Source organism: Cimex lectularius, unplaced genomic scaffold, assembly GCF_000648675.2.
Source record: "Cimex lectularius strain Harlan isolate CLEC.00 unplaced genomic scaffold, Clec_2.1 scaffold188, whole genome shotgun sequence".
Classification (NCBI taxonomy): Eukaryota; Metazoa; Arthropoda; class Insecta; order Hemiptera; family Cimicidae; genus Cimex; species Cimex lectularius.
Genome location: NW_019392882.1, coordinates 535,918 through 554,155, shown reverse-complemented (window position 1 = coordinate 554,155; position 18,238 = coordinate 535,918). Strand labels below are relative to the sequence as shown.

General features: G+C 34.6%; 1 protein-coding gene across 2 annotated transcripts in view; it reads left to right on the top strand.

The window, feature by feature from the left end:
• LOC106674449 overlaps positions 1 to 17,304 on the top strand; it is an 83,459-nt gene extending 66,155 nt beyond the window's left edge. For both annotated transcript variants that reach the window (XM_014407176.2, XM_024229030.1), the window contains exons 4-5: positions 6,945 to 7,038; positions 14,129 to 17,304. In XM_014407176.2, coding sequence (XP_014262662.1) covers positions 6,945 to 7,038; positions 14,129 to 14,281 — 247 coding nt within the window. In that variant the 3' untranslated portion in view covers positions 14,282 to 17,304. The remainder of the gene's footprint in view (positions 1 to 6,944; positions 7,039 to 14,128) is intronic.
• Positions 17,305 to 18,238: the final 934 nt, after the last annotated feature.

Sequence of the window (18,238 nt, the reverse complement as noted above, 5' to 3'; positions counted from 1 at the left end):
AAGTTTATCATCTATAAAGTAGAATTCTGTCTTAATTTCAAGAAGTAGCGAGAAAAGTGATGTGGATAAGGAAAGCGAATGCTTCCTCCTTAGAGATGAAAAGTAAGGATTTTAAATCGCTGTGTTTATGTTCGCTGTCGGTTTAGCAGATTGTTAAGATTTAGTCCGTCAGATAGAAAAGCTACTCCTCCCTTTCGAATTAAATTGAGTCCGAGTTTGCCATTCAATCCTCGGCTTCACCTTGGCCGTCTAAATCCTCCCTCGGTCCGAACGTAATTTAGTTTGATTCGGTTTCCAGGGACTTGACTCTCTGACTTCCTTTGTGAAAGTAAATCTAAATCCGGAGAAGAGTTAGCGAATTTGAGAGCTCGGGGTTATTCGAGGATTTCAACTAGTGATAGATTAATGCGGCCCAATATAGGGGCAGAAGTTCCGTTTGAGGCGAAACTTCAACTTAGTTAGTTACATGGTTATGCATTTCCGTCGGTTGTTTAACCAAATGCGATTAATTATTATCAAATAGACATTTTTACGAGGGTTTTTCAACTACAAAGGTATATGAACCTTTGGGGGTGCCGATGTTTCTGAAAATAAAGCCCATTGCAAGTATCGGGTTTGAATGCAGGACTGCCGGATTCGAACCCGGGACCTTTACTTTACAGTGATGAACGCCATGTCAATGCCTAAGCCCATGTTTCCCAAACTTTTTTTTTCCCATGTCTCACAGACTTTTTCAAATCCCTTCTGCCCCACCCCTCATCCTTAAGGAACTTAAGGCGCAATTCACCGTGCTGGAATCCGACTCATCCTCATCATAATCTATAATATTAAAATGCTCACTGAATAACGTTAAAAATTATGGGGAAAATCACTATATAATAATTTATAAAACACAGTAAGCAAATTTAGTAGGGCGTTGGAATGAGAATGAATAAATTATTTGATCTAGAACTCATCGCGGATGTCCTTCAAGTTTTAAAATAAATTATATTCCTATAATGTACCAATATAAAGAGACTGCGATTAAACGTGATAAGATCGCATCAGTAAAAATCAGTATTTTTTAAAAAAACAGTACTTGGTGGACGTTAAAGACAAGAGCTTGTTGGAACTCGACATCTGATATTCAGGTCCGAAGTACTTTTACAAAGGGCATCTGGTAGATCCAAATTATACTTAGTCGCAAAATAGTTGACTTTTCGCATTTTAAGAGGTGCATCGTTGAAAAATATTTGCAAGACATTAATTAATTTCCAGCTAATGTCAAAAATAGTAAATTTGAGTGAAATTGGTAGATCTGACAAAACCTTATTTTCTCGAAAAGAGAAAAAACTCCCTTATAATAGGTTGAAATTTTCAAATTTAACAAAATATGATATTAAATGAAATTTTCTCATGTAAATTATAAACTTAGAAAGTAATACTACTTTCAGAATATATTTCATTTTATTTATTTTCCTCAGTTCTATGGATGTCGCTGTAGTGGAAACGTCATAGAATTGTGCTCTTTATAAAATCGAATTTTCTTTCGAGTACCGCTGCCAGTTTTGCGCTGCTTTGCGTAAAGTGCAAACTAGGCGCTACCTGCTCAATTTTGACGTGCTTTGTGTTTCGTTTAGAACATTTTCTTAACGGCAAATACGAGAAATAATTCTCATAATTTCCGTACGGGAAGGTGCAAGAACGAGCCGAGTCGCCTGCGACAACAGCGGTGGGGACATCGGATTATCTGCGTGTTAGTAAACACAGGTAATACTAATTCATTTAGCAGGAAGAGTAATACTTCGTCGTGTTGTTGGCTGAGGCCGATAACATGAATGAAAACAGCGATACCATTCACTCGCAAGAAGATCTTCCGCCCGTAACGGACAAGGCGCAATTCACCGTGCTGGAATCCGACTCATCCTCAGTCAGCATCACGAGAGGCAGGAGGAAAAGGCAGCATAAAAAAAGCACGAGTGCCCCATCCTCCCCAAAACGTAAACTTCCCACGGGAGGAAACAATAACAATAACGTTTGCACCGGTTCAACATCAACGCTAGTCAAGCCTACAGATAAGACTAGCCAACCTAAACCTCCACCAATAATGGTGAAAAACATTACGAATTTTTCAACATTCTGTAAACATTTGCAAAACCTATTAGGCAGCGAAAACTTTTACTGTCGCTCACATGTAAATGACCTTTTATTGAATACGAACGAAAGCGATACGTACCGGAAAGCGGTCAAATACCTGGCGGCAAACGATTATGACTACCACTGCTACCAGCTGAAAGAGGATAAATGTTTTCGCGTGGTGATAAGAGGTCTTCATCAAACCACGTCAAACGACGAGATAAAAAANTTAGCAGGAAGAGTAATACTTCGTCGTGTTGTTGGCTGAGGCCGATAACATGAATGAAAACAGCGATACCATTCACTCGCAAGATCTTCCGCCCGTAATGGACAAGGCGCAATTCACCGCGCTGGAATCCGACTCATCCTCAATCAGCATCACGAGAGGAAGGAGGAAAAGGCAGCATAAAAAAAGCACGAGTGCCCCATCCTCCCCAAAAAGTAAACTGCCCAAGGGAGGAAACAATAACAATAACCTTTTCACCGGTTCAACATCAACGCTAGTCAAGCCTATAGATAGGACTAGCCAACCTAAACCTCCACCAATAATGGTGAAAAACATTACAAATTTTTCAACATTCTGTATTGTAAAGCCTATTGGGCAGCGAAAACTTTTATTGTCGCTCACGTTTAAATGACCTTTTATTGAATACGAACGAAAGCGGTCAAATACCTGGCGGCAAACGATTATGACTACCACTGCTACCAGCTGAAAGAAGATAAATGTTTTCGCGTGGTGATAAGAGGTCTTCATCAAACCACGTCAAACGACGAGATAAAAAAAGAATTACAGAATAAACACTATCAAGTCGTTCACAACCATGTTCTTCATCCCGTGACGAAAACACCACTTCCCTTATTTTTTGTTGATCTTGAGAAAAATAAAAATTCCGAAAACATATTCAAGGAACAATATTTGCTGTTCACGAAGATAAACGACGAGGAACCTCGAAGACGCACCAATATTGTACAGTGCACTAGATGTCAAGACTACGGTCACACACGGACATACTGCAATCATCCGCCAAGATGCGTGAGGTGCGGGGATCCACATCAATCCGCCCAGTGCCCAAGGCATAAAAGCATGCCGGCGAACTGTGCTCTCTGCGGAGGGTCTCATCCTGCGAACTACAAGGGATGTGCGACCCACAAGGAACTACAGGAAGCACGGAAGCAAAGACACCTTCAAGGAGCATCCAACGTAACAACTGCACAACCGAAACCAGCGATGACACCGAACGACTTCCCAGGACTTCCTATCAGAAGAAAAGCACAGGCACTAATCGCCAAAAAAGCAAATACCCCGACCCCTACTACAGTCGCGTCAGCCTGGAATAAAACTTCATCAAATCATCTCAGCTACGCTCATCTTGCTAGCACTGCACCCACCAATAATCCCACACCCCTTTTCCCTATCATTCCTGAGAAAGTGGAATGAGCGGAATTTGCAAATGGGTAGAGGGACTGAGCCATGTTTCGGATAATAACGCTAGATTTATCTTCTTTTCATTTTAAGGCTCTCCCACAACCATTCCTGGTCGCAGGGGACTTCAATGTTCATCATGCGGCTTTCGGATCAGAATGGACTGATACGAAAGGAAAAATCCTTTTGGATGCCGTCGAAAATAACAGCCTTATAGTTGCTAATGACGGGTCTAACACTAGAATAAAGACTCCCAAAAATCAAAGAAATTCCGCAGTAGACATCACACTGGCATCGGCGGATATCTCGCCGCTGGCTGAGTGGGAAGTGCTAGAGGACCCGATGGGTTCAGATCACCTACCTATTGTTTTCTCACTTGGGGGACCGTGGATTCCCGATCCTACTAAAGTGTTTGCTCGTAAATGGAAGACCGAAAAAGCAGACTGGAAATCTTACAAAGACATGTGGCAAAAGAAACAGTGAGACCTAGGGATTATGAATCGTTTGTTAGATTCATGACTGGTGTAAGTGAACAAACTATACCTCAGCGCAAACNACAAAGACCTCAACGTTCCTTTTGTCCACGAACTGATCCATTTCCGATTCCAAAAATTTCATACCAACCTATCGATCCATCCTAACCCTGCCGCTAGAGCCCTCTCCACATAGTCCCATCCCGAGAATCCACCACGTCGCCTAAAACGACGATGGCCCCGAGATCTTCTTGCCCCTTAATCTATTAAAATGAGTGCCAGCACTGGCTGGCTTCTCATGGCATGCGTCCTCCGGGTGCAGCGCTGGCATCAGTGTTAGTGCTGTGACCGAGCGGTGAACAATATACATTGTGATCACATTTGTATTATGTACAAGTATGTATAGGCTACAAATAAATAAATTAAAAAAAAAAATTATTTTCCTTCACCTGATAAATCAGTTATGTTAGTTCGCAATAGCAAAATATGAATTAATATTATTTCATGGGGGCGTCGATGGCCACAACGGTTTAGGCGTTGACACGGCACTCATCACTGTAAGGTAAAGGTCCCGAGTTCGAATCCAGCAGCCCTGCATTCGAACCCGACATACTAACAAATGAGCACACTGAGGGTTGATATGACCTCTGCTGTTGCGAACCCTCGTAAAAAAATATTTCATGTGAAATATTGCGATATTTTCTTCAATAGGAAAATCATTACTTGCATTAATCTCCATTACCAAGTTTTGTGCTATTAAATAGGTTTGTGTCTTAAATGTTTGTAGCTCGGGCTCATGAATTTCATTTAACGTAAAATTTTGATAGAAAAAATATGGATTATAAATTGCACGGTATTGTTTGTAAATGCCAAACCTTATTTTCAGTTCATTGCTTTATATAGATGTACAATAAATAGAGGTGTTGATATGTATTGGAAAGATTACATCCATGGTTAAGTTAATATTTATTGAAATTTTAGTTTTTAGTTTGTTTTTCCTTTTATATAAAAGCGAATAGCTTGTATCTATCTGCATATTAATATTAATGCTAAATTTACCCAAAATTATATATATATTTGTTTGTCTTTATTCTAGAATTAGGACCTTTAAAAACTAAATTAATCTAGTTTGACTATATACATATATTTAACCTCATTTATTTGAAACTTTAATAAAATATACGTAACTATGAAAAAGCGAGACTTTAGAAAGATTTTAAAATGATTTACAATGCTGTAGCGATTGAAACGTGGTTACAATAAGATACCGACAGTAATTATTACGGGATATTGAAAAATACCACGAGACGCTTGAGGATAAAAATAACCCGAGGTCCGACAAATAAATTCAGCTATTTTAAGGCGAAAAGAAGCTACTATATTTGTGATGACTTTTCGGCTGTGAAGAATGAGAATTGGCACTAGTTGACTAAAAATCTAAACGAGTTATTTCCAAATTTTCCCACGTTGGGAAACACTGGCCTAAACCGTTGTGGCCACCGATCCCCCCCCCCCCCAATAGGCATTACTGTGATATTTCCTCTTGAGTACCTGCAGTTTTGTCATTCCGATCACATTGGTCTGTCGCGTTTCAGTTTCTCACCATCTTCAACGATGTCTGAGCGCTTTTTCCTGTGTATATCCTATTTTTAGGACCTACAAAAATCCACCAGTAAATATGACTAAAAACTGAAACGCGTCACACACAGCGAGGATAGACAGTCGCTCCCTACGGGTACACTGGAGACCTCATGGTGAAATGCACTAAAAAGTGATAACCAAAGAATACTAACCAACTAACCAATTATTTTATAGTGAAGATGACAGGACGCCGAAATGCGTCTGACGACCAAAACAGCAAGGATAGGCAAATAAATGGACGGAATTGAGATAATATGAAGGATTAAGTAGGTAGGAGGTCTCGAGGCTATCATCATGAGAGAAAATGTATAGTTATAATTGGGCAGAAAGGTTAGGATGAATCGAGAGATGGTTCTGAAAAGTTTGGAAGCTAGAACGGATCAGTCCGTTGACAAAAAGAACGGAGATGTCCTTTGTGACGTTGTAAGAAGCTTTGGTAATTTGACTGAGGACTTTTGATTTAAAGAATTAGATGTGCTGGATATTTAGTTAGTACATGGTTAGGCATTTCCGCGGGCGTTTGATCAAATATGATTATTATCAAATAGACTATATCAAATAGACAATAAACTGTGATTTTCCTGTTGATGTGTGCGAGATGAAGGACCTGTAGTTTTGTAGATCTTGAATTCACTGTATGAGAAATAAGAAAAATAAAAATCAACTTTTTTCTTAAAAGCCTGATCGCACCGATACAATTCAGGTAAAATTTGAAAATATATTACAAATGTATTAAGAAATAACTGATAATATTGAGATTTGAGGTTTTTCTAGAATACTTACTACTACATTCTCCATAGTAATGTACAATTTATGTATACCATATGTTAAACTGAAATTCACCGTTATATTTTCATAATTTCACGCTTTACTTGGCACTAAAAAGATAATATACAATAGTTATTTACAACAATAGTGAATCAATTTTCGGCAATTTGTTACGGACGAACGGCGAGGAAGAAATAAATAAAAGAATGCCCAAACCGTCCGACGGTAGTGTGTCGGATCGAGATAAAGGCTGACAGATAGTCGACAGTGACAGTTCTCGGAAAAAAATATAGCTTGTTGACGACCAGTGATGTGTAATGCACAGCACATCGCCACGCCACAAATTCTATAATTGAAACTTTTTAAAAATTTTCGCTGGGGAGAAATTGAGGACAAACTGTTTTTTTAAACTTTTTAGTTTACTAACCTCTTTTCTTCTTTAACTTCTAATATATTTATCAGATATTTTGCATTTATTAAATTAATATAAATTTTGATAAATTTAAATTTTTTTTTGCTTGTAGGTACTCGACCAGGGCAAAAATGGTGGAGTCTGAAATTGGGAATCTCTCTATTGTTGGTTCTTTCAAGAAGTCTGTACCTGACCCGGATTTCAAGGTGAGCCGGTTTATTTTTTCATCCTTCTATTTAATTGCGAAATATTGAAGGATTTTCCATCAAGAAATGTGAATAGCAAAATAAATCGTTTGTTTAGTTAATAAAACATTTTTGCCACCGAAACATTTTTAAATAGTGGGGCCTTCCATATATTTCCTATTCATATATACATTTTATTTGGCTCGCAAAATATTGAAAAATTACTGTTTTAATGGTTAATTAAGTTTATCGAGTTCATTCAGGCGCAAAAGTTCAACACTTTTACAACACGCACAAATGGTGTGCAAATTTCGCCAATCTTTCATGACACGGTCATATTTTAAAATACGTCGGTTAATGAAATTTTATATTAAAATTTTGCAATTAAAAACTAATATCTAATATTATAAGGAAAGAATTGAATGTAGAGTAGTGAAGATAAAGAGCAGAAAAAAACGTTAAATTAAGGAAATTAATGCTTTTCACATTATAATAAGTACGCCAAGTCCCTTTCGTAAACTACATGCAAAACTTTTTTATATAGCTTTTATGTTCATTGTTTCATTTCACATTAAAACAAAATAAAAATCTTTTTAGATTTTCAATCCACCATAGGGAATTACCGTGGTTTGTCTTTAAAATTACAGTTAAAGACATTACAGCACCTTCGGGAGAGAAAATGGGAGAATGAGAAAAAAGAGCGAGAGGGGAGAAAAAACTTGATATCTGAAGGAGAGAGCAGATAATTCTTTATTTATTCCGAAAACCACATATTTCTCCTGGACCTGATCGCAAGGCGCAAAGTGCAACACTTTCGCAAGACACAGGAGTTTGGTTGGTTTAGTATTTTAAATTTGTGTACTAAATGTGTAGAAATACATATGTGTAATTACATTGAATAAATAATAAATCACAACCACTTATTGTAGGATAAACATATAAATTAAAAAAATAAGATAAAAAATGGGCAGATAGTTTCCCTTAGAGATCGATAATTAATTACGAACGAAATAGCTACAGTTTTTAAGACTCAGAACTCATCATAAATTGCATTATAATTTACACATATATAATTAATATGATGTTATTGTTGTTGTAGTTTTGTACATGTGTAAAATCACCCGATATAGATATTTTCTGCAACAGCACTACAAACAGAGATTGCTTGCGAATTAAGTTTGATAATCTTTGAAAGCTATAGTTGTTTGTATTAACTGTTGTACACATACAAAGTACAAGTGGGAACAATTCTCCAGTCCTTGGTTTCCCCTTTTCACTATCTGGTTTCAATATTACCATAAACCCATATGGTGTTACAATTTATTAATTTATTACTTTTATTTATTTTATTAATTGGACTTATTATTAAATAATTGAACCAAACGCCCGTTTACTTTGTTTGATTTCTTGGTGGTAGTTTGAGATAAAGTCTTATCTTCAACACCTTCATTCGGAGCTTTGAGAAACTCCAGGTTCAACTTATCTCGGTTGATATTGTTAAAGCCTTCCTTTGACAACGAAGTATTATTTGATCTGTTCTAAACTATAGCGGTTTTCTCCCCCTGTTGGATAATGCATTGGAAATTTACATCAATTATTTGCAGAAAGTATGATTTATCTAAATAATTGGTTCGTAGGTACAATTTTACGGCTTTTTAAAATAAGCTTTATATCACTCGGATTATTCTCTCTCTCTCTCTCTCTCTCTCTCTCTCTCTCTCTCTCTCTCTCGTCTCTTTCATAGTTTCTTCGTTTTCGTAATCATAGGTCTTTCTATCTAACTGTTTATTTTTTGCAGTAAGTGTATATTGTTCATTAGTTTATCTGTTACTTCTCTCTCTCTCTCTCTCTCTCTCTCTCTCACTCTCTCTCTCTGTCACTCACTCACTCTCTCCCTTCTTTGTCCCTTGCATCAATGTTTATAATGTATTTAATTTGTGTAGGTAATTGTATTAGTTGAGTTTTGTTGTTTATCGCTAATTTCTTTTTTCCCCATTTTTAAATCTTCAATAATCAAATTAAAGGCATGTGGAAAAGGTTTTGTATAACTTTACGTACATTATTTATTACTACACAAATTAGAAGAATTTTCATACAGCATTTTTAAAGTTTTGTTTCACGTTTCTTTAAATTGAACTTAGTTATCTTGCAGAGTTCGGAAAATGTCACTTCATCATCGATCTGTAGGTTTCTCTAATTACAAACTCTGCCACCTAAACTTTTCAATCCTGTTTTCCTCCCGAACCCTTCTCGGCGGTAGGAAAAAAAAGGTAAGAAGGTGTTCTGTTTGAACAAAGTTTACCTTCGGGGGAGAAGTCCACTTTGAATGGCAATAAGCTTTCGAGAGGAGAGAGTTTGAGTCAACATATATTTATTCATTAGGTCCTTGCACTCGGTTCTATCCCACCGTGCAATACTGATGCCTCTTGTCCCCTTGTCGTCGACGGCTTGCCTAAAGATGAAATTTTTGCTTTTCGGAGTGAAAAACTCAGTTTTCAACTATTTAATCCGGCTTGTAAGAAAGCGATTCACGGGGTGTTGTCAATTTCCAAAAAAAAAAATGCGCTGTTGCCTTTTCATTTCGTTTTTATAACAACTTAAACCCTTGAGTTACATGCTGATTAACAACGCTGTTTATTATTCTTTAGATAACCGAGCAATAGCAAGGACCAAAAGAGTAGTTGTTTATTTATAACCTGACATCAAAACAAGAGTGAGACTTTTCAGACTTTCAAACAAGATTCAAAATAATCTAAACCATTTTAACAAAATGATAAGTTGTATATATCCGCTAAATAATCTTTCCCGAGGCCCTTACAACTTTTCAGTCAAGATGGCGTAAGTAATATCTTAATAATATTAAAGAGAAGTGTTCCAACAGAGAGAAAGGGGTAAAAGTGAGCATGGGACATCAGCAGAGGATTCGTAATTAAAACTTTTTCGAAAGTAAAAATGCAAGCAGCCGTCTGACACTAAAGAAAAGTTTATTTTTGCGTTCGTACTTCTGGAGGAAACAGTCATTAGGCTCGAATAACAATGTAATTTTTTCTTCTTTTTCTAATACTAATAAAACCCTCCTTTTAAATAAATAAATGTCGTATTTACTTTTGCAGCATTGATTCTAATTTCATTCAAATTAAAAATTCCAAATAATGATTATCGAATTTTCATTAAAAATTCAAGTCTTGACAAAGATCACGAAAATACAATTAATAGGTATACAATTTCACAGGTATACAATTTAAAACTTGTACTCTCCAAGTACTGAATTCTCATCTGAAGAAATAAATTGATAATTAATAAATAATAATAATAAAACCCTACTTTTAAATAAATAAAGGTCGTATTTACTTTTCCAGGATTGATTCTACTTTCATTAAAATTAAAAATTCCAAATAGTGAATATCGAATTGTCATCAAAAATTCAATTCGTGACAAAGATCACAGAAATAAAATTAATAATGTTGGTGTCAATCGGGAATCATTTAATTTTTCGTCTATTTTTAAACGGTTATTTTTCGTTTAACAATTTTCTAAAAACTAGAGTGGATTTATAATCTAAGTATAATAATATTAAGGTAGTTTTAAGAAGTGTATAAGCAGGTGGGAATGTGCGATCGGCCGTAGGCTTAGTTGCGTCCAGAGTTTTTGATAAATCGGCGCGGAGAGTGGGGAGACAAGTGCGAATGAATGCGACGAGTTGACAACGAGCGTGCGGGCCTGCCGAAGCGCTTTTCCTTCTAAATAAATAAATTAATAAGGCAAGCGATAAAACTCAATGATCTTATTGTTGATAATTACTTGCCACACGCTAAGTTACTATAACTTCTCATTAATGAAATATCGCGATTTGTTATTTCCTTTCTCTCTTTGTTATTTTTTATACTTTTTTTTATCTTTACGCTAATTTGTTTTCTTAAATTGTCTTCCTATTTCTCGGTTAGTCTAAGTTTGGTTAATGTAGACTGTGCGCTTACTTATCTGTCACTATTTTGATTGTGTTGTCGGCCGTTTCGCTTGTTATTTTAATTGGCTGTCCCTTCGTTCCCTAATCGGTGTATTATTTGTATGTCTATGTTAATACTTTTTATGGGAAAGATTATCTCTTTATATTTACATATTTTTAACGTAATCGTCAATTATTTAATTTTTAGTTGAATAAGTAAATAACACAAGTGAGAAAACTGGATAAGCCAATAAAAAATGTATAAAATTATTATATATCTGATCATATATAAATATTATTTTAAATTTCGTTTCTGTTTGTTTCTTTTTCTTGTTTTGTATTTTTTTCGTGTCAACTGTCTTCTTAATAACGTGGTTGTCTATATCTCTTTCTCCCTTTATTTACTCTCTCTCTCTCTCTCTCTCTCTCTATATATATATATATATATATATATATATATATTGTTTTACGTAAGCAATAAGATTTGCTGTGAAATTTCTCTCTCTCTTTCTCTTTCCATTTTCATTTCATCGTTTTCCTAACTTTGACTGACATTTTTGGTTGTTTTATTGTACAACTATCGTCTGTTTTATTACTCATTATTTTTTTAGCCATTTTTTACTCGTTTATTATTTTATTATCAGGCCGTTTTTTGATCAGCATATATTTTGTTTGAACGTAAGCTTTAAGATTTGATGTTACATTTCTCTACTTGTTTCATTTATTCTTTTATTGGTTTTATCGGTTTTTATGTCTTTTCCTGTTTATTTATTTGTATTTGGACCTGAATGTTGTTTAATTGTTAGTCATTTGTTCAGGCATTTGAATCATTTATCTCTGTTTTTCCCTGTATTCTTACAATCTTCTGGGTTCAGTTTGTTTATTTCTCTTTCTGCCGGCTTGACTTTCTGGTTTGTTTATCCGAACTCTCTTTACAGCTTAAGACACTTTGACGTTATTTCTTCCCACGCAAGCTTAATGTGGTTGAGACAAGTGTTGAAAACACTCGCCCGTCTCAGAGCCCGCCCTCGACTTGTCACTCTCCTGGAATTGGACGACGTCTACGACTTCCCTCAAATCAGAAGGATTTTCGGTTCATAACAAACCAAACTTCCAAGGGGTGAAACATTCGAAAGACTTTACTTCGGCACTTTCTCTTATTGTCATCGAAGGTTATTTTTCTAGCAATGGCAGTTTTCCTACTAAAAATCACAAATGAAACACCCATTTTCAAATTGACGAGAATTAATAGAACGAGTTCTTAAAAATGAAGCAATCGTTGAAATTGAAACGTTCTGATATGATTACAATGGAATCTCACGTTCAGGAGGGGTCTACTGGAAAATTATTGTTTTTTTATTGGCATCGGGTTTAATCAGAGCGTAAAAACAGTTGGCTCGACGATATTTGACATTATGGGGCAAACAAGATCGAGGTTTTTTTTCAGCACGGATGAACTTCAGAAGGGATCATCCGATTGCCACCAATTGCTTTCGACGAACGGAAAAAAAATAAAGTGCCTCATCGGCAGTTACACGTACTCATCTAAAAGTTTTAACCTTTCGCTCTTATCTGCTTTATTAATTTGTTAAACATTTTTGTTTGTAGTTTATATGATTCATTTAAAAAAAAACAAATGTGCTTAAACTTGCTTGCTTTTTCCTCTCGCTCGACCATCTTTCTTTCTCGCTCACTCTCTCTTTCCCTATAGTCCCTATAGTAAGGAATAAATTTAGCATCATACCCTATTAATCAATTGTTTTATTAATCGAATTATCATTACGTGAAATCAATAATTTATTTAACTAAATATCGGCCATTCTATTATTATTACTATTCGGCGAACTCGGCCGATATAAAATATATTCTTTGGCAATATACTAAAGCCGCACAACTCTTTGATTTTGCGGGCGTTGCACCTTGCGCCGTGTGATCTGGTCATAAGGGCGGTAACTCGTTTTCGTATTATTAATACTTGGTACTATTAATAAACTTTTTTCTGTTGTCTCTCCTTTTCTTTTTTTTCACTAGTTTATTCCTCTCCTTCCCTCTCTCTCTCTCACCCCTCCCATGCTCTCTCTGATTATTTTTCTCTCTGTTTTTCACTTTCTTCTTTGTTGCCCCTCTTCTTAAAATTTTCCAGTATTTTTTCGCTCTCTTCTTCCACACTCTCGCTCTTTCTCACTTTCTTTCTTGCTGTTTCCCCTGTTACTTTTTTCGCTATATTACTCACTCTCTCACTCTAATATTCACTTTTTCCCTATCCTATGCTCACTCTCTCCCTCACACATATGTTGTTTAGTTTTAACGTATCTAGCTTATATTTTATTGTATCTATTTATTTTGTAAGGCCAATAATTTTAGTAAATTGTTTATAATGGGGGGGGGTCGTTAATAAAAGTTAAAATCGCCTCGAGGTAAAATTAATTCAGCCCTTGACGGTGATTAAGTGATAATAGATTTGTCCTAATTACGAAATTAATTATAGCCAAAGTGAGACAACGGGTCAAGTTTAATTCGTACATTTTCGCTCTGTGATCTCTGAAGAATTTAGGGTCTTGGCAAAACCGTCTAAGTCATTAGAAAAAAAATTAACCTCGATTTGGAAATATGCGTGAGTGAAGTAAGAAGGGTTAAACAGTATTTGAGCCTTTTATATTTTTTAATTTATAAAATGTTAATTATTTATTAATATATTTAATAAATTAAACGCACTAGTCTATGATCTTATCGAACCCGATTAGGCCATTAAGAAAGTGTTTTAACAGGCATTCCATTTTTTCTAGTAACTTTGTTATAGATTTAACTTTTCAAATGCAATAGTTTCTAAGTTTTTCATTGTTTCATTTAAACTGTATATGATTCAGCAAAAGGAACCATAGTAAGAAGCACATAAGTTCGCTCATAAATTACTTAGAACCTATTGTTTTTATTGTTTCTAAAATAAAAATAGAAAAAAAACATTTATATATATGTCACCTGCCGTGTCGATAAGTTAGGTAACATGTCGAATAAACCGAGATTTTTACGATGAATAAAGTATGTGGCCGAATATTGATTGGGCCGTCCACTTCAACAAGGCCTCAACAGGGCCCCTATTCATTACGCTGTGCTTTCTTTTCACTTAATACCCTAAACGAGTATTTCCTTTTCTCTCTGTTACAGCTGTGGCTGACCTCCAGCATAAGCATATCGGACAGAAACATGGGCTACTGCATGACCGGCAGCCTGGACCGGGGCTCGAAGTCGGACCACAGTTACCAGACGACACACTTCGCCGTCATAAGACAGCAGCAGCTCCAGCCGAACCGATTTTGAACGGAAATCCGTCAAATATGAAAAAAGACGACGTCGACGACTAACTGGACTTCGTGCTTTTCCGAAAAGCAGTTTTAGCTACATATAATTATTTTTTAAAAATACGAGTCGTCGGACCAATTTTACAACATTTTTGTAGTCGACCTTTCCCCTGTTATTTATTTATTTGTGTAAATGATCTTTGTTTTATTGTAGTTATATTTCTTTGAGGTACGAGAGCTTTAAAGTCAATTATTGCTCGGTTTTCATTGTATAAAAAGTGCAACATTAGATTGTAACAAAGATAGTTAGTAAGCAACGAATTTTCCTATCGGCTGGGCCAATATTTTACACCATGTGTGATTTTCATAAAATGATTTTATAGAGGTGGTCAATTATGCTACTTTAATTTGAAAGAAAGTAAAAAAAAAAAAAAAAAAAGACGTCCCTGACATAAACATTATTTCTGTGGTACCGGAATGAGCTTATGCCATATTTATTGCAATATGATTTCTTTAATTAAGCCTGAGGTTTAAAATTATATTTTCTACAAAATTTCTGTTTTTTCATAAGTAGTTAAATTTAAAAATTAAATTTTTCCATGATTGATGACTAAAAACAAAATTTATTAGCCTGAATTTAGTGTCATGTTTTCAGTTGAATGTGGGTTGTTGTAATGTACATTTTCCAAAAGAAAAAAAATGATCTTATCAATTCCATATTCCAATTGATTCGAGATTAATATTATGTAATTTATTAATAAAAACGTATTCAATATATTCATAACGGATTGTTTTCAGTTTTCACTGGAAGGAGAGTCAAATCAACGTTCTCATTCGTAGGGGGTAGTTCACAAAGGGGTGGTTTTGATTGGGCTCGGGGGTATCGGGCAAGCGGAAATGCATTAATGGCCCTAGTCTCAACTCGTATCGGATTAGCCGTCCGAAACCCTTCCGCGTTTTTCCACTGGATAATGAATGGAATTATCCCTGTCACATGTGAAGAGCGCGGACAATGTATATAATTTTCATTAAATCTTTAAATAAATAAAAAATATTTAAAAAGAAAGGTCTGCATTCAAGTCTTTAAGAAAGTGTACAGGAAAAGCAATATGAATTAACAGTAGGCTTAAATGGAAATGGATTATCACTCAGCTTTAGCCATTGCCCGGATGTCTTGGTTTTTCAACCAAACTATTATCGCAAACTAACGAAAATTTTAAAAAAATTCAACATTGATTAATTCAATATTTACTGAAATTTTTTACGTCTATGATAACAAAGCTTCAAAATGCTGAAATGAAACATAAAACAAAATCTTCATAAAGGTAAAAATGAATGGTTTTATATCGTCAATTAAGCAAAGCTACCAAAATGGATGTGGCTAAGTTTGATGAGCGTTGTCCACTTTTTGTTTGTGCACCCTGCATTTTTGATTTACAATCCTGATTTTCTGTCATACATTTTTTCTTTATTACTATTAGAAAACTTTGAGAAACCGCTGAGCTAACGTAGTTGTAGTATCAATTTTTATAACTTTTGACTGTTTTATTGCCTATTGAGAGTTGTTACTTTAAAATCAGGTTATTTACTGAGCTTTGTTAATGTAGAAATTTAAAAAATTGTTGCCATCTTAATTTTCATATTATCAGGTGGTTCAAATTGTCCAATATTGTTTAAGTAGGCGTTGTTATGTTGGTTGGGCGTGGTCAAGGTTTGTTTTCTGGCCCAGTTACACTGAACTTGTGGATTAGAATCCTAAATTTCTATCGATTTTTTTAAATATTTTCCCCAAAACATTTTGTCGGCAGACTTAAACATTTAAGTCGCGTATAGAGTGGTACTTTACGTACACTTCCGATAAATTCAGTGTTTCTGGAATGATCATATCAAAGTTATTAATCGCAGCAACGTTTCGTGTTTCTTATCGAGATTCTTCAAGCCAACTATCGCTGTACAGAATTTTTATATTATAAAATTTTGTCAAAATTGCGTGGCTAAGTCGGTTGGGCGTGGTCAAGGTTTATTTCAATGCCTGTTTGAGAATGTTTTCCTGCTAATTTTTCCTTTTTTTTCAATTTGAGAATGTTTTTATTTGTTTATAAAAACCTTTGATCTGATTTAATTCTTTTGTTTCAAAACTAAGTTTGTTTAGTCTTTTCTAACTGTCCTGGCAATTGTTATTTATTCTTATTTCTTTAAATTTTAACTTATGTTCTTATACTCTTCCTTTAATTTTTTAATGGAAAGCTCGGCTTGCTGCCTTTTTTCTGAAAATGGTTTATATTTAGATGGCAATTAGATTTGTTTTTTAGTATGCATAGTTTTTCTATACTTTGTTCCTTTCATGTTCTTTTTCTTGGAAGAAGTTCTGCCAATTTACATCATAGGCGTTAATTGTCGGCCAATTTGTAAGACATCCAACGGTGGTAATATATTGATTCGGGGATTAGAGCTACAGGTGTCTTGAACCGAGGCATTACTACCCTACAATTATGATTTCCCTTCTAATCTAACGATTAAAAATGCATTTTTTCAGTACTAATAGGAATGATAAATGAAAACCAGTTGTGATTGATTTGTAAATATTCCTTACAATATATTTCACCGCCAATAAAATAATTTGAAAAATCGTTATTGAATTATTCCTATGAAACTTTGTAATAATGATTTTTTTACAAATGTGTCAATGGTTGTTTGTAAAAATGTAGATTTCATAACTGCTCTCTAATTAAAACATTGCCATTAATAACTTAAATATTTGAATAAGGAGCAGATTGATTTCATTGTCAATTATAAGTGAAACATTGGAAACAATAATTAAAACGTCGAAATTACTGAGCGCATGGTATTTTAGTACAATAAAACAATCAACGAAAGCATTCAATTAAAAAGCCAAAATTTAATCTGTATATTTATAAACAGTGGAATTGGGTTGCGTTCGTCGAGGAATTCAGAAAAATTAAGAAAATTATTTCGAGCTTGTAAAGTTTTACTATAATAACGTCTATGTTGCATTTATCAATTAATTATGTTTAAGAAGTCTTTTCAGAGGATCTTCCTCTTCCGAAGATCCTCTGAAAAGACTTCTTGTATCCAGCAGGTCGATAATCTAGTTCATCGTTACAAATCATGTTTAACTTTATAATTTTTTCTAGGATATTGTGTTTTTTAAAAGGGTACAAATCCATCCTTTAGCATATAAGCATTTATATATTTCTAAAAAAAAATAATAAAGAAAGATCGAAACTGTCGTATGTCAAAAAAATTAGTTTTGACTTCAGCAAAAATAAAAAGGATGACGATTTTCCATTTCGGCATGAAACTTCTTTCTGTGCTATCCGTCCAATTTATTTGGATCTTTAATTGTCTACGGAGATCAAGGTTGTGAACCATGTTTTTCTTTTCCATGTTATTTCCATAGGTTTTTGTTTTTAGAATATTCAACTGGCTGTTTTGCCGTTCTAATGTAGAATTTAAGCTTTTAAGTGTTAGAAGATGTAGACGTAGTAAGTTGTTATTTGGACGATGTGTTGATAGTTTTAACATTTCCGTAGTGTTTAAGTCCATAGTTTACGATTAAATGATTGTACACAACTTAAAACTAATAAGAATATTTCACCGTTTGTGACTCGGTGATCGTACTTTTGAAAAAGAACTATTGTTCCGTTCTTTCTTTTAGGAATATAATTTTTCTTCGTTTTTTATTTATTAAACTGTAAATTAATTATCTGGGTCAAAAGACGTAAAAACACACAAAGCGAAGGCTGTGATGTTGGTTCTTTTTAATCTCTCAAAATCTCAGTTTCATTGTCTTGAAAATTGTAAACAATAATCAATAGAAATGTATCGTCAGTGTTTGTAATAAAATTTTAAAATACCGACTACCCGCTTGATCTTTTTTTGTGTCAGTTACGTGTAAGAGAATATTCTTAGATGCAATTTTATTATAAATGGAACTACTTGTTATTAATAAATA